The sequence below is a fragment of the Dromaius novaehollandiae genome, chromosome 8 (assembly GCF_036370855.1).
Source record: "Dromaius novaehollandiae isolate bDroNov1 chromosome 8, bDroNov1.hap1, whole genome shotgun sequence".
In the NCBI taxonomy this organism is placed as follows: Eukaryota; Metazoa; Chordata; class Aves; order Casuariiformes; family Dromaiidae; genus Dromaius; species Dromaius novaehollandiae.
This window is the reverse complement of record NC_088105.1, coordinates 40,942,384-40,966,739: the sequence shown is the minus strand read 5'-3', so window position 1 is coordinate 40,966,739 and position 24,356 is coordinate 40,942,384. Positions and strand designations below refer to the sequence as shown.

General features: G+C 39.6%; 1 protein-coding gene across 1 annotated transcript; it reads right to left on the bottom strand.

Moving 5' to 3' along the window:
* Positions 1-528: 528 nt before the first annotated feature.
* IL12RB2 (interleukin 12 receptor subunit beta 2) lies at positions 529-23,572 on the bottom strand. The gene is made up of 15 exons (XM_026098514.2): positions 23,079-23,572; positions 21,628-21,954; positions 20,617-20,731; positions 18,744-18,922; positions 18,396-18,535; positions 17,553-17,697; positions 14,716-14,795; positions 10,534-10,753; positions 8,871-9,071; positions 7,746-7,847; positions 7,508-7,663; positions 5,014-5,151; positions 3,954-4,041; positions 2,300-2,399; positions 529-1,972 (listed from the first exon to the last, which is right to left on the bottom strand). The coding sequence occupies exons 1-15, from the start codon at positions 23,134-23,136 to the stop codon at positions 1,457-1,459; spliced, it is 2,565 nt and encodes an 854-aa protein (XP_025954299.2). The 5' UTR covers positions 23,137-23,572; the 3' UTR covers positions 529-1,456.
* Positions 23,573-24,356: the final 784 nt, after the last annotated feature.

Here is a 24,356-nt window from a genome sequence, read left to right as displayed (position 1 = left end):
GAACACAATGTCAGTTTATGGACTTTTTGTAGTAGATAACATAGCTGGAACTGGAATAAAAACTAGAGAACAAGCAAAAAGTCTCTAATGCAACAGTTCCTTTTAGTTTTTTTACTTCAGGTGAAATGAGTGGGAAAAGCTATGGCTACCTTGAAGTAGCAGTCTTGTGCTACAAGTATTTTTCTGTCACTGCTTTAAAAGAACACATGCAGAATTGCAAAAGATCACTTCTCAAGAACTGAGATAACAGCTTTTTAGTAGAGACACTTTGAGATCGTAGTATTGCAGGTCTTTGGTATTAGCTTTATGCCACTAACTTAACAGCTTGTGTTACCAGCCTTGGATGGAGAACAGCGATCTGAATCCTGGGTAAAAGGAGGTAAAGAAATATTCAAGGTAAGTTCAAAATCTGAACTACCTCATCTCTAGCAGCAAAGCATATGCTTTATTTTTAAGAGCATCTCTTTATTCTGTGTGTAGCTGCAGCTTAGCGCCTGAAATTGACTGGAGAAAGCAACAGGAAACAACTTTCAGGTTTCCAAGATTTTATTTTTCTTATATATATACATTTGTATATATATACACACACATATACCAAATAAAGTCATTAAATGTGTAACAAATACTTCAAATCTGTAATTAGAATACTTCAATAAATGATTTAAATTCTTCTCTCTAGTCCATTTGACTTACTGTGTATGTGTTGCCTGTTCAGTCTTGGCAAGGATTTCTTCTCCCTTTCTAATCTGAGCCACAAAAACAAGCTCACTTTGAAAGAACTTTTCATCCCTGCTGCAAAAATAATGAGGTTATACATCCTTCAGTGCCCATGTTGGGCCATAGCACCAGTGCGATTAGGGAAAACAGGAATTACCACGTATCTTCAGGCTGCGTTTACTGTCTATTGGGTTTGAGCACGTAAATTTAGCACCAGGTTATGCAGACTTCCAGATACTGCATTTCTAATCTGTTGTGTGCAGCAGGAGTATGGACTACAACCAGGATCCTGTTGGTGGTCAAATGCTGAAGCTTGACCTTAACTGGAATAACTCGCTTCTTCTGGGTAAGCAGTGGTTTAAATGATATTTAGCAAGTGTTCGACTGCCAGTGAAGTTCAAGCCAGCACCAAGCCATTGCGTTAGGCAGTGGGACAAAGTCGTTGAGGCAATCCAGGCTGTATGACGGCAGCTTGAGAGAGTGATTAATCCCTCAGGTCCCTGAGCCCTGGTAATCTCCAGGTCTTCTGTCTTTAATTCTGCCTACATGATCTGTGGGTAAAGAGCTCCTGTACTGTAAGGAAAGGCATGTGTTGCAGTGCTGGAAAGGTTTGTGAGTTTTGTCACCTAAGTAAAAGGTGTCACATTCAAGTTGTTATATTGGCTGTATTGAAACACATGTTGCAATGTTTCACTAAAGTGCAAAAAATCATGCCAGACTGTTAAACCACCTTGAGAATCTACCTGGTGAAGGAAGTGCAGTTTATTTTGACTGCATCTAGGGTAAGTTTCCCTCCATAGGAAAATACTGGTGTCAAAAAAGTTGTTGTTGGGAAAACAGAAATTGGGTTGCAGTCAAGTTCATAGTCTTCATTAGTGTCTGTAATAGGTGATGACACGGCTGAGGGTAGGTAAGTTGTAGTTTCAGTAATTGGATTAGCAATGTACTCTGAAGCAGTTTGCGTGTGTCCTGTAACCTCCACTGCTATCTTCTTGTACAAGTATGGAAGCTGATGCTCATAAATGTCTCCATCTGTGGTGCTGGGTAAAGGCTTGTACTCACAGTCCTGTTTCTCAAAGCTGCTTTCCAGTTGCCAGTCATGGTTTTCACTGCTATTAATGTTGCTGAGGATGACTTTGTCCTGGAAAGGCTGTGAGCCTTTCTTTATGAAGGATTCCTCTACTTGTGTTATTTCAGGCTCTTCAAAACTGCTCATGTTGTGTAGGAACGGATTGGCAGGTAAACTCAGCTCACCCTGGTGGAGGGGTACACGTATACGGCAGTGATGAATAATTACGCAGTGTCTTCTGACCCCCTCAAAATGCAGATATCTTTCAGCATAACATCTAATACTGCCACGAATGAAAAATCTCTGTATTGTTCTTGCATTTCATTTGCCCGATGCTACAATCTCACATGATAAAAGTTCGATTAAAAAATTCAGCAGTTACCACTACCACAAAATGTTGAATTTGCTACATTGAGGGATTACTGACTTGTGTAACTTTGATATATATTATATATACTTATATCAATTTTTAACTGAAGATGGTGGGATTAGAAGAAAAGCAGTACAATTTACCTTCATAGATGTGTCGTTCCTAGCCCACGTAGCATTAGCTGGGTTGGGAATAGCTTTGCTATACCACTGAGGCACAATGACAGAAAGGAGCGAGTACAATCTACAAATCGAACATATGTAATTAAAAGCATGAATATCCAATATCTTGCCAATATCTGCAAGTGTTAGTGAACTGGAATGTGTTGTCTGTGCATTTAACTACCAAAGAATCCTGTGTAATCAGGGGTGCCTTCGTACAGACCAGCAGAAATCCAGGCTGGGTGGGACTGCAGATCCTGCAGAACTTAGTGGGGACACACACTGAAGTTGCTTACTTTTGGCTTTGACTAGACATATAGCTATTGACTTTTTTTAATGCTTATGGCCGCTAGTCTGCTTTGAGAACAGACGCTACTCCACTGCCCAGTTGTTTATGGGCTCCAGGCTTTGCTCAGTTCAAACCAAGCCTTTTTGACAGACCTGACTCCAAAAGTATCAGTCTTTGAGTCTTTCAAAGCTTGGTTAGTGTAGAACCTTATGCCTCGATGCCTAGACTAAATGGCACCTGCCATATCATCCCAGATGGACAGCAGCACTCTTGCAATGGTGATGCTTATATTTGGATGGCTTAAGTCTGTCCTGTTTAGGCCCTGTGCCTCCTACAGCAACAGATGCAACTAATGGGCCTAACTGACAAGCCTGTAAGACACGAATGAGTTTGCGGAAGCAGCTCTTTCCATTTCTGCTCCTAATACTGAGCACTAAAATAAAAGGTCTCAAATATATGTCTAAGCTTTCAGGACTGCCTGGAGCATGTAAGCTCCTAGCTTCCAAGCGGGAACCCCTACTCTTGGAGCAGAGCCTGGCACGGGTGCTCCAAGGGAGGCATGTCCTAGCATACTGTTCAGGGAAGGCTGCTGCTGGGTCTAGCTATACTGAGGGCCTGCCAATGGCTGTGAAACTGGCCTGTGCCCATTTCTGCCACCCTATTCCCCCACACACACTGGCTTTCAGGCTCCCTCCCTGATCTGTTCCCCTGCAAAGGGAGACCTAAGGGCCAGTCTACGGGAATTCAGTAGTGACGAGGCTAGGGCAGGCGTGCAGCCTGCTCACTGACTGCTGGCCTGAGCCGGGCTGGGGAAGGCTGCTGGGACAGGGATGAACACAGACACTTGGCACACACAGCTAGCTGGTGAGGAAGTGCCAAGTGGTATGGTGGTACTTCCATACCAGTGGAAGCTCGTTCTAGGTGCTAATATTGCCCTTACGCAAAGCCAGGGTGAAGTAGTTGCTCAGCATTACCAATCAAGCGGAAACAAATGCTGCATAGCCTCCTCTTCCTCTAGCCCCAGTTAAATTTCTACCTGGTGTGACTAACGGCAGTACCTGCAGGCCATGGTCTTGGCTCAATTTCATCCCCAGGGGGATTACCTAGGATTGTACTACTTTGATTTCATTTTAGTGAGAGTGGGATTTAGGGTCTGGATTTAAATTTCCTAATGTATATCAAATATGAACATATTTTAAGCGCAATAGGTGTTATTACCATTCATGTAATTTGAAACCTTTATTCAAAACAATCCTCCCTCTTCCACAAGATGTTCTAAAATAGACATTAATATGCCTTTAACAAGGACTCTACGTTGTACTTGGAATGTAACAGATAGTTACTTACACTTTCCGTGCAGGAGGTATAGCACAAATACAGGCTGAGAATACGAAGAAGCTGCAGGTAAGCACAATAGTAATCCAGTCTACAGCACCTGAAATCCAGAACACCTATTTTTGATCTGTATTAACAAAGCAAACTTTTAAATATGCTAGTTCAAATTGGCCAGCAGCAAATGGTTTGGCTAGTGTTTGCACTCATAAAACATACCAAAACTTTTTTTGGATTAAAACCTGGAATCTGGAGGTAACTAATGATATTTAGGGAAAACAGTATTTTGTAACGTAAGAATCTCTACCAGTATCTCTTGAGATATTTAGTCCAATCTCCCAAAGAGGCAATTGCTGATTTCTCTAGTACTGAACTTAACACTGTTGGAGAAAACAGACCTGGGGTGATGCATGCAACAGAATGGTGTTAAGTAGGCAAGATCTTACAAAAACAATGAATGTTTAATAAACTGTATCAGTGACTAACATTTTTTCAATGAACATCTTGGCTTTAATGGGCTTGCACTATCTATCTGCTTAACATGTAACTTTCCACAAATCCCCATTTTAGACTGGAAAAAAAATTTAATTTTTCTGGACTGTTAATTTCATCATGCTCATCTCCCTAGATTCCTTCTGCAGGCCATGAGAAAGGCTTCTCAGAGGGCTATTCAGAGAAGACAGGCTCCATGCTGGGGAGATGAATAGCCTAACTTCCACATCTTGGAGGTTGAAAGACAAATGCTCTTCTCTGTTTGCATGTGGGTCAGCTCAAACCGAAGTTGTTAAAACTACTGACAACAGTTTTGTTTTGCTGTATTAAATGTTAGTCCATGCCTGCAATAAACAATTCTGCTAGCCTTGAACTGCTATTCTTAACTATACAATTAATATTTTCTTGGCAGAAAATTGGGAGCTTGAAGACAAAAGAAGATAAGTTACATTTTAAAAGCAGCTGAAACTAGAGTTTTGCAGTAATTCAAGAGTAGCAGGTAAAGCATTTCCAGTCTGTGGAGAACACTGGGCCAAGCGATAGAACTTCTCCTGGCCCCTCACCCCCACCACAGATCAATTACTTTCCAAGCAAACGAGCTCGCTGTTTCCCCGGGGGCTTTCTCCAGCAGCAGTTGATGCTGTCATCCACAGGAAATAATTCTCACCATCTTGTAGATTTGTGATGTAAAATGAATGTTGGGCAGTCACATTACGAATGGCTGAAAGGGAGAGGGAGAATCAAAGGAAACATGTAGCGCACATTCTTACTGCATTTAACCCTAAAGAAGTGGATTTCCAGAACTTGATGCCAGATCAAGTTACCTTTATTATAAGGATACCCCTATTGTTCTTCAACCCTGTGAGTCTTGATCTCTGGTCTTCTCTCAGGATGTTTCCCTGTATGATTTGTGCTCTGAACAGCTCCTGTGCGTCCTTGTCCTGCTATTTCCTATGAGGCTCAGGTTATTTTTGAAAAAAGTTTACCCATAGACCCATTTGAACCATTGTATTTCCTACCAGTTGTCTAAGTAGAACTGTAAGTTTCCCCAAGGACTGTGGCTTCTTTTTAATCTAGAAGATGCTGCAGACAAATGAAGGGCTTATGACCAACAGTGTTCCATTCCTTCATGCATTGGTGGTGGTTTTGTCAGACTTAACACTTAGCAACTGTGCTAGTTTAAAAGAAATGCTTCTGCTAGGTTAGTTTTATTAATGTTTGGACTATAGTCCAATAAGACAAGCCACGTTGTAAACAATCATCTATGTGCTCTGTTTACTTTCTTTTCCAGGCCGTAAAAAGTCATGAATAGATCTTCTTTAGAAACAAGGGAGATTTTGTTGTTGTTGTTGTTGTTTCGTTAGGTTCGGGGAGTTTGTTTTATGTATGGGAGTGGCTTTCATTTCCTTCCTTTTCCTCCCCTTTCTCCCACCCCAGCTACATTTTCTGACCCACTTTGGATGTATTAAAAATGTAGAGTGGGAATTTCCTTGTTCCACGCTAGATGAAGGTATAGTTTCTGGTTTCTTACTGCAGAGATTTTTTTTTTTAATTCTTTAACTAAAAATACTTTGTTCCCATTGCTGTAAGCACTAAATGTAAATTGTCTTGGTTTTTTGGATCCAAAGCTGTAAGTAATATACATAGATATGTGTGCTAGCAGATTCTCCATCCAATTTCAGCCTTTTGCTCTCACTAAAGACTAAAACCTAGAAGCTCTCTGATGAACCAGAATGGCCTCATGCGGTAAAATCTGACTTTCAATGTTAAAAAGAAAACCTCAAGAAAATACTTTTTCTTGTAGGTAATTTTTTATGCTTAATGCATACATATTGTATGTATGTTTGTGCTTATTGTATATGGCTTTTCAAGAAGTCTCCTACCTTACCTAATCTATCAAGCTAAAATAAGCACACACATATAGATACAGATTTTTCTTCTCTCTCGCCTCCACCACTGTGGAGACATCTGTTGTTCACTGTCTTTCTATAGTGATGTCTAAAGCTGGCCTATAGTCACAATCAGTAATAAATTAGAGGAAAAAACAAACACCAAACAGGGATTTACGGATTTGTTTGTTACCTTATAGTGTAGGCACAAATTCTGAATGATGGGTGAGAAAGAGGCAATATGTATAAATAAAGAATAGAGGATTCTAAAGAAAAGGAAAAAAAAAACTTTCTCTGCACTGTTTCTATATAAAGGAAAAGATGCTTATTTAGGAAAAAGAACCTTAAGGAACTTGTTGTTCAGAAACCGTGATGTAGCACAGAAACAATAACTACCTTGCTGACAAAAGGAATATGGAATGACATCTATTACTTTAAGTAAATGCTCCTTTGCTATGTTAGTGAATCATTAGAAGTGCTATAGAAGACTTTGCAGCATGTGGCTTATTGTGAGACTTAAAACTGTGTATGGAATTGAACAGATACTACATAGATGATTGGATATCCTGTCCTTTGACTATGGTTGGTTGAGAAGTAAAGTCCAAGTCTAAAATGAGGTTTGCATGCTGGAACTGTGAACCATTCATTAAAAACTGTCATGCAAGTCCTGAATAAAATTTTGGAAAAAACAATTTCTTGTGTGGAAGTTATATTGATAAGAGAGGACTCACATAGTTAAAGCATGTACGTATGGGAATGCAGTGCATATTACCTGACAAATATGTCTGAGTATGTCTGCATTTGTTCAATATGGCTTTCAGAAAGTCTGTTACTTCACTGTGCCAATAATTAAAAGGGCTGCATTGCTTATAACTTAAGTAAATAATTAAAAGCAAAAAAAAGTGTAGGGAGATCTAATAGTTTCATATTAAGAATAATTTAGAATGCTCTAAGTCACAGCTTTATAATAATTTTAACACTATCCATCTAGTCCCATTGCTGAACACCTGTAGCAGAGAGAGAACTGATTCTGAACCTTGCTGCTAAACTCATGGTAGTTCAGGTCAGGAGTCAGTCCCTGTGGCTCCTACACTACACAGAATTTTCTTGAGTCATCTTTCTTTCCCTCCCCTCCACCATCCACACAACACACATACACATCACACTATTTTTTTATGCGATACCTACCATAGACTTGTGGAGCTACCTTACTGTCTTTTTTTTGGAGGTATATATTGTACTCTGTAATGCAGCCCATTTGCTGGTTGGCAGGGATTTCTTCCCATGAAACCAAAATACCATTTGTGTGTGGTGTTGGATACATCTGGGGCCCAACTGATGGTGCTACAAAACATAAGACCAACTTTTAAAGCCAAACAATTTAAGCTGGCTTAAAAATATTTGAAAGAGAATTACTGTGATTTACCTTTTTCTCTCGAGTATCCCCTAACAGATGCCACTTGTCCAGCTCTGTCCTGATAAAGTGCAGATACAGCGATGTGATAGCACACATGATCTTTTACGTGCTCTAAATAAAGAGATTAAAAGTGGATAGTTATCTGATTAAAGTATTTACAGTCATGGTTAAACTATTTACATTATCAAGTTAGACCTGAGATGAAGCGTCTGATTTATTACATATCCTTCATAAAGAAGGAAAAAAAATGCTGTACGGTCTCCTATTTAGCAGCTTGGCACAAATTTACTGCTTATTAAGAAAGTCAAGTGAACCTTTCTTAAGGGTGGAATCCTTTGTTTGTTCATGAAGCAATGGCTGACAAAAAAAAAAAAATTCTCCAAAGAAAATCTTGGATCACTTTTTATGTTCAACCAGAGGAGGAAAGTAGAGTAATAAGCTGTGTAACAGCTAAGATATGATATGCAGCATTTTGCTATCTGTAAGATAACTTAAAAGCCAAAGAAAATGACACCTTAGTTCTTTCTCTTAACTTCACATGAACATCCTCTTCCCAAGATCAACTCTGTGGGTAAGGAAAGGCTGACAGTAACCCATTCTTCTCCTTTTCAAAGCAAAATACAAAATGATGGCAGGAGCATGTTGGTTTTTTTCCAGCTTGCTTGAGAGCAGGGATTTAAAAGCCTATGAGGCATAGCAGTGGGACAGAATATAGGGAAGACAAGCTAGAATAATACTCACTGCATTCTACTCATAACTTTATAGCTATTTGGTATAAAGAATACTGACACTTCAGTACTGGTTTAGATTAATAATCAGCAATTGTTAGAACAGAAAAACTCTTTCTTAAGCCTATGATCTCTCATAATATTTGAGGTTTATCTAGCTGTTTTGTTTCATTAAGGAGGAATTGTTTTTTGAGAGAAAGAGAGACTTTCTACTTACCAGATATAAATCTCAGCTGAGACCGACTGCTGAACTGCAGCAACCAAATTTTTCTCCCCATAAAAAAAGCTTTAAATGCCATACTTTCTCAAGCTGAACTAATAAAAATCGGAATCTGACCTGTTCCTTAAGAAAGCTTTCAAAATAAAAGGCTGCTTCAGTAATAACCTGCTTCTAAACTGTAGTTACCTGATATCACTGTTGACAGGTTAGATGCTAGAAGTTTTATCCAGTTTAGATGGGGTTCCAGGCTCTTATTTCTATGTATATCTATCCATTCCACTACGTATCCATTGATGAATGCAGTAGATTTAATGGGAGGTTTCCAAATGACTAGGATGCTGTTATTTCCCATTGCTATAGCAGAGACATTCCGAGGAGGAGGAAACTCTTCAATGGGAGAAAGAACAATCAAACAAAAAACACCCCATCAGTACAAACTTGCCTTGCACTCCCTTAAATTGAAGTGAGTGTCAGGTGCTATTAGCTGTCTGTACTCAACTTGGTAAGTTTCATATATGGTTTTTACTGTGTTTCCTCCAGTTTGGTGCTATGCAATGTATCAAAATAAACCACAGTTGAAAAAAAGTCAGTATGCCAATGTGATCTCGGCCTATGCTGGTAGGAATAGAGCCACATTCCTGTCTCGTCTCACAGTGCAGCAGTTAGAACAGTCACAGCTTTGCTTCTTTACCCAAGCCATCCTCAAGCTCTGAGAAGATATTGTTGCTGCACAACCCTGCTCCTCTGTTGGAGCCCCAAACCCACATGGTCTCCACAAGACCAAAGCTCTTGCTTTCACAGCTAGGTTCAGGTTGCTTTTTCCTGCAGGAGAAACTGCTGTGAAGGTCACCAATTTTTCCAGGTGTCGTATAAAAGCACCATCATCTTTTATGACCAATTTTTCTAAGAAATACAATTGAACTGTGCCCCCAGATCAGTTCTCATCTTACTCCCTCCAAATAGATAATCATATACCAGTTATATTTCTGCATCAAGCCTATCTCCACCTAGGCTGCCTAACAAAAGGACTCATGTAATCAATGCATTCTGCAATCTGAGCTGTGCCATCTGCCTTCAAGGGGGGGGGGGGAGAGCGAGTGAGCGAGCGAGCGTGCACACAGCTCAGTGATGTCTGATGCAGCACTGGGTAAGTAATATTTAGCAACATGGTCTGTAAATGTTTTACTTATGACTTATGTCACACTAGGACAAGTGCAAATAGCAGACTCTATCTTTAAACAGAGCCATCTGGTTACTGGGAGACTCCTCTGCGGCTGGCTACGCTACCAGCATAGGAAATATGTGGCCAGCTGAGTTCAGTTAATGCTCATTAGTTTTGCTGCACAGGTACAACACAGAGTGCAATTTCATGACAGCTAAACTTTGTGCAGCTGTGCCTTCCCCTCACCGCTACCTTGTATTCAGCCATGCAGTCCCACCCTCTCTCTTTTGCATCAGAAAAATATTCCTCTCCTCCTTTTTTTTTTTCTTTTTTTTTGGGGGGGGGGGGGGGCATGATCTATTTTCTGCCAGCTCAGGTCCCTGGACAGCTTACAGTGCGGTCAAACAAGCACCTTTGTCAGCCAAAGGGTAAAATTACAGCAACAGGTAAAATTACAGCAGCACTAATTTAGGACAACTTAACTTGTCATGACACTGCACCCCTGCCCTCAACCACATATGTAACTGGACCTAAACTCCATTCACTGCAGATACGTACAGATGCACTGAGATTGACCTTACGGAGCACAAAGCGGTGGGACCTGAGTGCTTCCATGGTACATAACCAGAACAGTACAGAAGAGAGCTGATACTGTTTCTACTTGTCAGACCCAGTGAAAGCCTTTACCCTGAATGCCCAGGTCAGTTACAATGGATGCAGGAGGGGAGCTGCCCTTCGAGTTATCAGCAGTGATTGTTATGTTGTAGTCCAGCTGTGGTGTGATTCTGGTGTAACTGGTCTGCGTGGTGACACTTCTTTCTAGTGCTCTGGGACTCCTGTGGTTTAGTGCTTGAAAGGTCACTGTGTACTGCAGGATTTTTCCTCTTGCTTCTGACTTGCTTAAAGCCTGCAAAGAAAATGTGTTTATTACTCTTTTTTTCTGACAAGATCAAAGATTGCTAGAGAGGGAAAGAAACCCTTAAGAGTACATTGCAGAAAACTGACTGACTGAACCTAGAGCACCCTGAGAGGCTGCCTGAAAAACTTTCAGATCTGAAGGAGAGACACTGGTTTAGCTTCCTGAAAACTCTGCAAGTGTTGAGACAGCTAGCTGTTCACAGGTTTGCTGTCTCTCTGCACAATGAACACAAAATGGCCTATGCATAGTGCAGCTCAGTACAGAATTCACGCATAGTGAATTTAAAACAAGCAATAAAAGACATTCTACAGCCACTAACGCTGTGACTTGTTTATTCAGGTCATACAGTAATCATGAACTAAGTATTCCATCTGCTTATAAATTTGCTTATTACCATAAAAGGGATTTTGTGTTACCCTTATAAACCCTCCTGAATAGGGCTTTAAAAAGCATACGCTCACTTTAGATGGCAGTTTGTCCATTCAAGGTGAGATTCCCAACCAAATGATAACCATGGAGTCTTTTTTGCACAAGACCATGAACTGAAGCAGGCCCTAATTTCAGAACCTTCTACGAAGGCAGTTGGGAGGCTTGATATTTCCTGGCAATACTGAGTCAACACATTTTAATTTCTTTCCAGGAAAGGATTTAATCCAAATTCACATTTCATTCTCTCCCAGGAGCTGGTGATCACAATCAGGTCAGAAAGATCACTTGACTTGCTACATGCTCTCTCACCCTACTGCGCTATGGCTTACTACTACCAGCCCTTCAAAAAAAGAGTTCCAGATCTGTTTATCTGGACCTCTTCAAGTCTTCTGCTTCATGGCAGATGATGAGCTCAAAGCATTACCCGAATTCAGATGCTCAAGCTCTCTGATTTAAGTGAACAACTTTCACTTGAAGGTAACTTTTTCCTTCCTTTTTTTGTTCTAATAATAAAGAAGCTATTTATAGTGACAGCATTACTTGCTGGAAGATAACAGATACCAACTAATGTTCTTTGGTAACAAATTACCAGTTTTTACTTTTTTCTCTCCTAAAAGCTGGAGGAAACACAGCAGTGCCATAGGAATTGCTGCCTCATTTCTTGAGACTGCTTTTTCTGAAATATATTAATTGTTTAAAACTAGAAATCAGGTGGCCTGAAATGCAGCCAATGCATTTTAAAGGTAGCATAGTTTCCCATTGGTGCTGACTGGAGAACACTGTTACATAAATGAACAAGTACTTTTATGACTAAAAATATCACCTGCTTTTTCTGAAGAATCTGGCTTTATTAGCGAGCATCTTGGCTGCAGAGTTTCTCCTTTTTTGCAGAGCATGTTGCCCTGACCCGTGCTTTCCATTTCCAAGCCTGACTGCAGTTCCCTGCCTGCTCCTCTTTTGGGAATCCTTTGGCCAACTCTCATCTTCGGGCAGGTCAGCCCATCACGCACTCTTCTTCTCCAGACTGTAACACAATAGCGTGCTACCCACTCACTGCGCACACCTCAAGATCTTTCCCATTTCATATGTCTAGTGTTTGGCTGCTAAACCTCATTCCCAGGTATCAGTCATGACTCTTACAAAGCAGGACCCTTGGAATCTCTCCCTTGTTAAATTTATTAGCGCCTGTATCTATGTAATGCTGGGTATCTTCAGATCTGGTTACTGTTTTTGTTTTCCTTCAAGCAAAACTGTAACTGAAATGAGTTATTTCCCTAATGGCAGTGACAAGAGCACACGCTACCTGAGACTCTCTCTCAAGGTTACGTATCTTTAATTCTGACTTCAGTTTAGTGAAGCTCGTCTGTGGTTGAATTGCTCATCTTCCAACCAGCAAGGTAGCTGGTGGCAGTGAAACATACCCATTCTTTTCTCCTCAGATTCAAGTTACACTTTTCACAAGGGGCAAAAAGTATTAACTGCACAGCTGGATTTGTGAAAATGAGCAAGTTTTGATTCTGGTAAAATCCAGATTTTTTTGATAAAATACGAAATGAGATGAGAAACTGTTTAAATTCTACAACTTACAATACACCTCTTTGAAAACTTCTTAATCTACACTGTCACACATAACACTTACAGCTGTTTTTTCCACTCTAGGTGTCTGAAAGCATACTTTGTGCTATCAGTTTCACAGTTTCCTCTCCACAGAGAATTTATTTTGTTTGGCTGTTCTTTTTTAAATAACGAAACAAAAAAGGAAGAGGGAAAAACACTTTTAAAAATAGGAAAATGTTTCCAGTTTTACAATTACTTTGGCAGTGACTTAGGACAAAAGCAGCACCTGAAATTACTGTGAAAACCTTCTGAAATTATGCTGAAACTAAATTGGCAATAGTTTTTTTGGTATTAATGTGGAAAATATGAAAACATACAATGGTTGTACATTGTACTAAGGCTATGTCTTTTGCTTTGTACCTGTTGTAAAAGCTATAGAAACAAAATGTCATAACCATTTTATGAATGACACCACAGGAAGTCTGCTTAGATAAAGAAAGTGCTGTCAACTCTCTATTGCAAGTTTAATATCTTAAAGCCACAACTGGTCAGAAATAAGAATTTCTGCTTTCACTTATACTCTACTCTTAGTTGTTGTGGAGAAAAGCTCTAACTTTAATGGGGAGGTTAATTAGAGATTGAAAAACCAGAAGTCAAAGATAATTATGCTTAAAAATAAAAAAAATTACTCATTTTGGAAAACAAAACAAAACAAAACAAACAGCAAAACAACCCACGATCTGAAGATTCCTCTTAAGGCCTGACCTCTAGGTGCTGGATTGGTAATAATGGAGGAACTCTCCTAGCACCTACAATGACACTGGCTGTATCAGTGCCACAGAAAGGCTGCAACAAGGAGCCTGCAAAGCAAGATGACACATTTTTATTTATGGCTGGTTGTTTTGTTTCCCTCCGCCATGACTCAAATCTGTTACTGTGTCACTGCTATACCTGAGTTCAGAATCTGGAGTACAGTGTGGGGGCGATGTCACTTATGGCTCCTTGCCGTCTAAGACATACTTTCATTGTGAAAGTTACAAAAGACAGGGCATAAGCCTGTTCCTCTAAATTGTATAATAATGTGCAATTTTTCATCTACAGGTTAACTGGATTTAAAGCTGAATTATTTTGAAGCTAGTAGCCATGTGAGGCACCACCATTTCAGCAAAAGGTCTTTGTCATTAGCTTTCAGGAGGCTCTGCTCAGCAGACCCAAACACGACCTGACTGTTTTCCTGCCCCTTTTGTGCACAAATACTTGTTCCAACTTGGTCCAGTTTCAGATCCGCAGCTTTATTATTAGCAAACTCTTTTGCATGCGGCTTGCCCACCACCTGTTTCACACCAGTACATGAAAACAAATTCTTCCTACTACTGCATTATGACAAGGGATTTAATGGACCAGCAATAAAGCAGTATCATGAACAGCACAGTATCAGTGGCCCAAACTGTATGCAGCTATTAAATGTTTTCCAGAGCTTGGGCAGCCACCTTTGAGGGCTATTACACTCACAGATCTTCATGTCAGAGCAAAAACATCTCTGAAGGGAGTTCATATTTCAAAAGCACATTCATAAACTGTGTGCACATGGGGAACAGAGGGCATGCTGTCCCCCTTTCCTCCTGTATTTTCTGTCCTGACACCATTTCTGTATGGCGACTAGTGCAAAGAACATAAGAATTACTTAAGAATTTCTGTTCTCACAGTCTAGTGCTCATTGTTGTGGAGAAAAGATGTAACTTTAATTGAGAGGATAACTACAGATTGAAAACTCAGGGAATGAGGAGAGGGAGATATTAACTGGAAAAAAATTTTAAAACATTGCAAGGCTGTTATCTGTACCTTTAGCCCTGTACCGTCTTTGGTTTAAGTGCTTTTCTACAAATATATAAAATACAGTTCCTCCTCTAAACTTGCTCATTACCACTGCATTTGCTTAGGTTTTACTTAAACAACTTACTTACCTTCCAAAAAAGAGAAATGTTTTGCATTTGAGAGTTCATATCCTGCTTTTTGTACCAGACATCTAGGAGCCGGGCAGGCACTGGTTGCGCAAGAAAAAGGTGAGCAGAATTAATAACTTTATTTTGAAGCAAATAAGCAAAGTAATGAATAGGATAAAGAGGTAAAAATCCTGAGACAATTAAGATTTAAAAAATCTCTGAAACAGTGTAATGCCCAGTGTAAAGACTACAGGCTTTATGGTGTTTTTTTGTATTTTAAGTCTATATATACTATCATGGTTAATTTTTAGCTCAGTGATGACTGCCCATATAACTGGGTAATCACAAAGAAAACCAAACATAAAAGTAAGACAGGATTATACTCTGCCATTGACTTTATTCTGCACTCAGTAATCAGTATGATTTCCAAGGAAGTCTATAAACCCAAGTGACAGGATTAACTCCAATCTTTTTGTAAAAACTGGAGCTAATTAAGGTGCTTAGGGTTGGCTGCACCAATCCTGAAGCAGCAGACAGCACCTCACTATTGCTAACAGGTCTAGGCCATAAATATCTTTAACAGATATTGGGATAGGACCTTGTCATAGTCCATGCTCTTTCCAAGATTCTCCTTATATTCATGAAGTTAACATTTAGCGCTCAGAAAGCCAACAGTATCAAAGCCTGCTGCCAGTTCAAGGAAGATACTTCCTGAAAAGCCTTAATGTTTAGACTGTTTGAAACTCACTGAACCCTACAGCTTTGAATAAACCTTCCAAAATAACATTAAAGTGAACTCTGGACTGCAAAAAGTGGGGAACAATGTGCTCAAATAGTTCAGAATCCGACAGAGCCGTATAAAGACAGTCAATGTGACAGAAGATGATAAAGCTTGGTTCCTCAAGGTCCCTGAACAAAATAAACTCACCCAATTCAAATAATAATTGTTACTAATAAACTAAACAGCAGGTAGCTGTTGCCCAACCCTGACTAGAAAGGGACAAGGGCTGTCTGCTGTTTGCTAAATTCAAAGACAGAGGAAATCCTCAACACCAGCAACACTAAGAACTTTCTCCTGCATCAACTGTAAATAGTGACTGGGATAGAAAACAAAAAGCAGGACCCACAGAAAAAATAAAACCTAAATACACTGTGAGGGTGGGAGGAAGGGGCAAGCTCAAAACAGCCGGGAAAAAAAAAAAAGAAAGAAAAAAGCTCAGATTGCATCTGTTGGATTCCAGCCCAGATTTTAGGGTTCATTTCACATTTGAATCACACAAATTAGCTGGGAGGTGGGGAAAAAAACCCAACCAAAAACCACACTCATTTTACACCAGTGCTTGCATAAAGCAAGTTTTGTGGCAGGTCAGGCCTACTGAAACATGAAAAGAATTGTCTAATTAAAAAGGTATACACCTGAATTTGCTAAAGGCCAAACTCATGTGTAGAACTTCAGCTACTTTAAAGAAGATCAATCATTATGCACCCAGAATTTTTCATATGCAACCTCACCTTGCTCTCACACAACCTGAGGGCAGAAAATACTCCTTGATTAGCTGAAGAGATTCTTTACACCATTGGCTGGTAAAAAAGGGGTGATGACCACAAATACCATAGCAACCCAGAGTGCATCAAAAAGGTTGAGAGAACTGTTGAGAGGAAGGTGGGGGAGGGAAGGAAAAGTTCACACCTTCTGCATCAATCAATGCTTCTTACAGAAACTGATGCTGTCAGTAGTGGTAAATAACATGAGTAATAACAGTAGGAGCCCACAGATCTTATAGTAATTCACAAAAAAGAGCAATGAAAGCCAAGTACAAGATGAAAGAAAGGTATGCCAAAGAAGCCAACACATCTTTGTTGAAACACAGACTTCTGAGAAGCTTTCTTCTTTCACAAGAACTGAAAGTTTTGCAGCATGTGACGCCATACAGCTCAGTGTGAAGTCAAGCAAGCAGATATGCAAGCCTATAACAAACCGTAGACAGGCACAGACTAATATAATTGACCTCATGTTCATGCTGCGTGTTCCCTGGAATCTGCTCTGCATTCCTATAAAGTAGAAGTGCTACATGCTCACCTTCTACTTTGAGATGGGATTGGCCTCTGGGATATGTGACCAGGTTCTGCTCTGTTAAAAGTACACATATCTCCAAATCTCCACTGCGTTGTGGAAGGACCCACTTGGGAATTCGCTGAATGAAATGCTTTTCTACTTGGGAAAAGATGACTTGCCAAAAACCAAACTGTTTTGTTAAAACTTGTCAACCACAATAGAATTGAGAGAACCCAGGCAGTTTTCTGGCCAGTTCATCTGACTTCTCAGCAAACTGCCTGGTGAGCTCAGCAACCCAGGGCGTGCTTCCCCAGCTTGAGGTGCATTACCAGCAGAGCTTGACAAGGCAGTTGCCCAGACTTGCGTATGGGATTGCTGCACTAATTCAGTAAAATGCTTAGATATGAACTGATACAAAATATTTTTCTTTTCCCAGCTAAAATGCACAGGCTCTCTCTGACTTTCCCAGACGCACAGCAATGTGGCAGGCTGCTACGGCTCCAGGCAACATGGAAAAAATTTCTCCAACTTTCAACAGTGTCAGAAGAATATATTTTTCAGACTTTCCTCAATGGATTCTTGAAATTCCTGTTTTGTAAGAAACCTGAACGTATTTTTTAACCATTAAAAAAGAACTCTGTTACAGAAAGTTTACTTCCCTGTTGGCTCTGCTTCTGGGATTTTTAGAAAGTTCTAACCAGGAAGGAAAACCAACTAGCATTCTGAATTCATTAGTTAAAATATACCCTTCTAGGTAAACTTCAGATACAGACTTAGTGTAACAGATCACACATTTTATTACCTGCTTCTGGAGTCTGGGTTTGAAAAGTTCTCCAGTTACTCCACAGTCCTCTCTCAGGGTGAATTTTGCAGCTAACCTGGAATTCGTATTCTGTGTAAGGCTCCAGACCATAAAGGTTGCATTTTTCACTATTTAAACTTTCAACCTTTGATAAAGATAAAGGACATATAACATTAAATTCACAAGGAAATAAAGGCTGAAGATAGTGGTAGTCTGAATTATTAATGACCAAATAAAGCCCCAAATATGAAACTGATAGTTTATATAAAAAAAAAAAAAGAGGGGGAAAAAAACTAACCTAAAACAACTTTAAGAACTCAAAAAATGTCACAATGAGTATGAGGTTTGCAGTTCTTCATCAGAAAAATCCCTTATTTAATTATGTGAAGATAACACATTTTCTGTTCACATATTTTACATAACTTCAAGCAATACATTTATCTTAACCTTTAAAATAAAAAAAAGACATTAAAGAAGGCACAAGCATGTGGAAACTACATCCGTACTCCTGAACGACAATGAGAAGAAATGATCATATTTCAATAAAGGACTGCTTCAAACATAAGCTCCGATTCTTCAGAGCACCATACAAACATTTGACATAAGGGAAAATATTCATGCACACAGTTCCTTACACAGTCAGAGTTTTGCTTTCATGCAGTTTTAAAACAATGGTAGAGTTTTTGACTGATAGTTTTTCTTATATGTGATGCCAGAGAACAGAGAGGCTAATTTGAACAAACTGCATCTAGTAAAAAGATAATGAACTCACATTGGCAGTACTAAAATTTAAGCAACCTCCAAGGATCACAACTTCATTTATTTTTCAGAAAAAATGATTACCATATTCCACGTGTAACTGTTAAGTGAACGATATCTTAGTCTAAAGTGCTGTGCTTGTACTTCATCACGCCAAAAAACTGTGCAGTTTGTTGCAGAAGAATTCTCAAACTTCACTAAAAACTTGGGAGGATGTGGTTTCACTGGTAGCAAAAACACAAATAAGAAAACAGCACTTAGACATGCAGCATGATTAGAAATGTAGGATTAAATGGAACATTAGCATGACAAGCTTATTAGACTGGTAGGTACTTTTTCTGACAGGTTTAATTTAAAATATAGTGCTTAAATGGTTTTCATTTCTTTCTAAATAGCTAGGACTAACTGAAAGGAGGTACGTAATGCATTTACCTATGTCTATTAACATGAACATGAGTGGCTGTGAAAAAGCATCTCCTAGTTCATTGGAGGCAGCAACCACAATTGTGTAAGTGAAGTCAAAATTCAACTTCGTGCTCAGAACCAGCAAGCCAAATTCATTATTCACATTTTCTTCTAAAAACCATAACATATCAGTCCCATTTGATAGCCTAGAATAGAAGGAAAACTCTTGGTTAGTACTTTTCTGTACGTTGTGAAAGCTAGATTCCCCAGATGTGCAGAGGCATCTGATCTCCATAAAACTATGTTTGTTTGTATCTGTTGAGACTGTGACTCTTTCAATAACTTGTAGGAAAATTACCTTTCAAGTGAAGGACCATTCTACTGAAAATGAGGTAAAGTAATCTGCCCCTTCAAATTCAGACGAAAGATCTATCTTATCTGCTTAAATACAGTGCTTTCAAGATAGCTGAGGTACAGTGCTTACAGTAAATACCCGTCTATGTTAAACTGATAGCAAAGGTGTTACACTGCTTTTTGATTTTAACTGCAGACGAAAGAAATACTTCTGGATTTCCACTAAGCTGCAAATACATGAGTAGGTTCTTTTTGACAATATAATAGTTACCTTTTATTTCTTTGTAACTGAGCATAGATGATGACATCCAAGAATCTGGGGTGGTGATGGGCTTTTTTTTTACATAAGTTAGTCAGTGGTCTAAATATTTAATATATCTGCAATCTAATGGTCAGATGGCTTGACTTCAAACATTACTTTTATTTCAAACTGTCATTCATCCCATTGCATTGGATAACTTATTTAGCCTCTCTGTGTACTCTTTCCACTTGATTCAGAGATGATTATATTTGCATCACATTGCTTCAGGATGACTTTTTGTATTTTGTAAAATACTTAATAACTTACCAGCAAGCCCTGCTATATGTCTATGTATCATCAAAACATTTAAAGGACTCATTTCCTACTCTTCTGCAATTTAACTTTTTATGCTCCTTCTGCTTAAAGAGCAGTGACAGGCTTCTACGAACTACTAAGATCATTGCTACTACTTTGGCCAATGGAAGCAGATAATAATGAGCCTAGCAAAAGGAATGGTCTACATAAAACACCTCTGAAAAAATGGGAAGTAGTTCAATCTACCCAGCTGTTTTCAAATGTCAAAATTAATTCATTCTATCTATATGTTTGCTTGAGTAGACTTTTTTTTTTGGTAAGGTTCCTGCCATCTCCTATGCAATGATTCCCTGAATTACTGTTCTCACCAAAAGGTCTCCCAGTGCTACCCCAACAGGCTAAATAAAATAATTGCTCCTTCCTCATAGTTTATTGCAGAAGTCTTCATAATCCGTTTCAGGAGAGGGTCAGCAAAATGAGAGGGAGCAACAATACTGTCAGTCCTTGAACAAAAGTGACAATAACATGTTTCCATCTCCTTAGCTAAACTCTGAGACAGAGCGACAAGCTCACATTCTAGGTTTTCTGGTAGAGATATTGCCAGTCACAGAATAACTCAATAGAGAAGATTCACCACAGGGAAAACAGCAGGTTTAACCAGCCATTTTTAAGACCAGTTCCAATATTAAACTTACATTTCCAAAAGGTGAGACATTTCTTGGTATACTCTCTTTAACTGCTTAACCCAGAAATAATTGAATTACTGCTGTGCAGCATACACAAATGTAAACAGAAAAGTCTTTTTAACAGCTATAATTGGCTTTTGTGATCATGGGAGCCTTGGACTGACTTATTCATAAACCTACTGAATCTTTTGTGTGCTTTCATAAAAAGAAAGTAAATCTGCAATAACAGTGTAAAAATAAAATAAAATAAAACCCTAGGATACAATTGTAAGTATTAAAGAACCCATATCCACGTGTTACTTACCGTATTACATATGTAGTGTTTAAGTATGTAAATCTTCCTTTATTCCAGGTGCAGGTAGGATTACTCTCTGTCCCATACTGTATACACGACACATTTTTTGGCTGATCTGGAGGATCTTAAACAGAGATTCTTGTCAGTTTCTTCCTTAAAAAATGTTAATGGGAGAAATATTAACAAATGCTAGGATTTTTTTAAAGAGTTCATAGACAAGTAGGTGCAAAAAATTCAAGCTGACAATTTTTAAATGCAAAAATAGTTGAGTCCATGATCTCTGCAATCTATTGAGACCTCTAACCCTTGTGCAAAACCTAACTCACTTTACAAGGTTGTTAAATGAATACAAGCGCTTAACAGCTGTCATGACTGAGCACCATAAATTTTGCTTGAAGCAACAAACCATTATTTCTTAAAAAGAGAAGCTTGTCTTCCACTGATATAGGAGGTGACTACTGGAGCAGCATCAGCTTGTCTATGGCTAGAAGAAAACCTGAGCTTTCCTTAGACTCTTTCTTGCAGGTTCCCTGTGGACTGAAGATGTGGGTTTCAAGGGTGGAACAGGAGAGAGATAGTCTTGTATTTGCTCCCACGAGCAGTTCTATTTAGCATCCTTCCATGTATCAATGACTTGGACTCCTCTCACTTCCTACTGTGGAGCAAGTTGGGTAACACAAGCGCTATCACTGTGTAAAAACTAACACGTTAACTTTTTCAAAGATTGGATGGTGATACACAGTGGGTGCAGAGGGACAGACACAGGTGTATGCAGAGTCTCCCCCAACAGAAGGAAATGATGCAAATATGGTTCGTCCTGACCATCCATGGGGGTGGCTGGGAAGCAGGGGAGATCCCCTACAGCGCGGCACAGTTTCAGCTTTCAATATGTTATATAAAAAGAGCCAATAAATGTAGCACCATTTTTGAAAAAGGCCACTCAGTTTCTAGTTTCTAGCATACATCTCAGAAGTACCACAGAAAATGGGTAAGAATAAAGAATAATTAAATTGTCCTTACTTCCAGACTCTATATCAATTCCACAGATTAGTTTTTTCTTATATTCACAAACTACTTTGCAAGTAAACATGAGTTTGCCATATGTACGGACTAGAAATTCGGTGCTTACTGAACTGCCATAATTGCTACTTAGTTCAGAACTGTTAAAGAAAATAGCTATCTTGCATTGCTCCTTCTGTTTTGATTGTTTTAGCTGGCATGAGAGGGTAATATTTGTTTCAGGCTGGACATGAGAAGCAGTATTAGCAGTCATATTTCCTTTATCGCATATTTCTGCAACACCACGGGGAAGTTTGCTAGCAGTCACTTTTCCTTTACCACATGCTTCTGCAACAAAAAGGGAAAACAAACTTTTAAAAAGAATATATCATTTATATGTAACACATATATATCATTATATATATTATATATATATAAAAAATATATATATATATCATTTCATGAAGACAGTCTTCCCAAATTTATACTGTAAGAATTCCTGTCTCTGCACTGTTACTCATAATGTATTGCTTTGCCACAATCTTCACTGGTTCGATTAACCAGAGATCAGAAACCAAAGTCTAGCTACCAGTCATCATATGGAAAAAGTGCAACCTAAGGCAAAATCTGTCAGAAGAACTCTTACTTTGTTTTTGTTTAAAGATACGTCTGCATTTCAGTAAAACAGTGGCAGACATGTCTCTAGTGAAGAAACCAGTCAGATTTTCTTTGATTTCACTAGAGGCTTCCTCTTGTATATTTTCTTTTCAAAATTCCACAGCACATAAAAGGCTGGGCAGGCACCACTGAACTCAGCGTACAAGAATATGTGTTTGATGGCAGACTCCGAGACACTTATGCTGTGGATAAAGCAAAATGATGGAGCACCATTTCTATTTACTTTTGAGTTTTGAAAATCTCTGCGGAAATTAACCGCAGACATGTTTTCTCCTTTCAACAGCACACTTCTACTTTGAATTAAAAAGAAAAAAAAAACCACTTAACTTATTAGTGATTATTTGCTATACACTACCTTAAATACACAAATGGAACTGACTTGCAGGGCGCATGTTTATGCAATGTATAACTGGAAAGAAATGCCAGTGCCTGAGCGCATTCGTCTCTTCTACCGAAAACTAAGTCTATATTCCTCCCGCACTGCAGTCATTTACAGCTGCGCAACGAGGGTGGAAAATGCTGTCAAATCAGAACAATATTGTCTACGCTTCCTACCACAAACAGACATAAATAACAAGATACATTGTCGTGAACAATGGGAAGTCACTCAACAGCAGCAGTGGATCAATCAGTTCTTGAGGGAATTACAACATAAACCTAATCGAGTATCCAATTTTGCTTTCTCCGTTAAGAAAGATGCTTACCTGTGCACCGCACAGAAGCTGAAAGAAAAATTCCTGACCTGAGTGCTTCTTTTAAGTGATAATTTCCATGCAGAAAAAAGAAATCCTTACCTGCTGTGAAGTGCACCAAAAACCAAATTGCTGAAGGCACAATCCATGCAAATAACATTTTGCTCTCTTAGAGAAATGAACGCCTTTTACTAGTCCCTAAAGAGTGGAAAAATCATTTAAAAATATTTTAAATCTACTATTTTACAACTCCAGAAAATCCAAAATGTTTATTTCACGAATCCTTTCTAATTAACTTTTCCTGCTAACACTGCTAAATTGTGACTCCCAAGACACGGTGCTAAGCAGCAGCTGATTTTTAGGTTGGTTATCCCTACAGACGGGCACAATAGCTAGAGGAATGTGGCAATTATGTGTACTTTAAAACTATGTGCTTGAAAAACAGACATCTTTTGCTCCTTTCCCTCCCAAAGACCCACTGCAAGCCCCAAACTGAAAAGCCTACTGTGAAGAACAAGGACAGACCATGAGGACCTCATGTGCAAAGCAGTGAGAGTTCCTGCATTCACTTCTGCTCTTATACCTCTTGCCTTGCACATTTGCACAAAAGCGGTCAGAATCCAAAATTTAAAGGTAAACTTCTCCAGCTCCTTGTAGCTGTGTCACAGCTAAAATCTGGTAGAATTTTTAGCAGAAAGGACACACCGCACAAAGGAAGTGTGAACACTCTACTCCGTATGTAAAAACAGCAATTCTCAAGTTTCTTAATTCTCCCCCCTTCCCTCCTCCTCACCTGGAGATTCTCACACACGTACATACATGTACATGACTCCTCCCGCTCCCTGCAGCTTCTCAGGGAATAACGACGTGTACTATTTCTCTCCAAAATATGTCTGCGCATCCCAAACTCCAGCACAGCCGCCACTCTCCCGTCTCCCCCGCGGCATCTGCAGCTGGCCTTGCCCACGTCCCCTGCCTACTCGGAGCTCCCTCGTCTCCTCCGCACGCAGCCGGGCGCAGTGCTCACTGGTGAGCTGGGCTTTCTGCTCGTGCCACAACCAGCCAGCCACCTCACGCAGGGCACGTGGCGTCCCAGCCTGCTTTACCGTCCTTTGTGCCATCTGCTTCCTTCCTTGCCACCTCAAAGCAAACGTGCAGTCTGCACAGAGCTGTCCAACACGAGAGCTGTTTCATGGGGGGATGAGAGGGAGGAAGGGAAGGTAAAAGGGAAGAGAGTGGGTGGAATTTCCTGGGGCTTCCTAGAGCCCCAGCCGAGGACGCTTTCCTCACCTCTTGCAGGGGGACTTCCCCATCGCCCCGGTGGCACACTGCTGTGTTACACATTTGCAGCGGGCAGCCTAGCGCTGGGGGAATACCAGG

Excerpts from the sequence above, each read along its gene's own strand:
- IL12RB2 (XM_026098514.2), bottom strand. The coding sequence starts at position 23,136 with ATGTTATTTGCATGGATTGTGCCTTCAGCAATTTGGTTTTTGGTGCAC. Across the intron at positions 18,536-18,743 it reads GTTCATGTTAATAGACATAG|TGAAACCACATCCTCCCAAG; the intron begins GTAAATGCATTA and ends TTTTGCTACCAG. Across the intron at positions 9,072-10,533 it reads AACTGACCTGGGCATTCAGG|AGTTTCCTCCTCCTCGGAAT; the intron begins GTAAAGGCTTTC and ends CTCCCATTGAAG.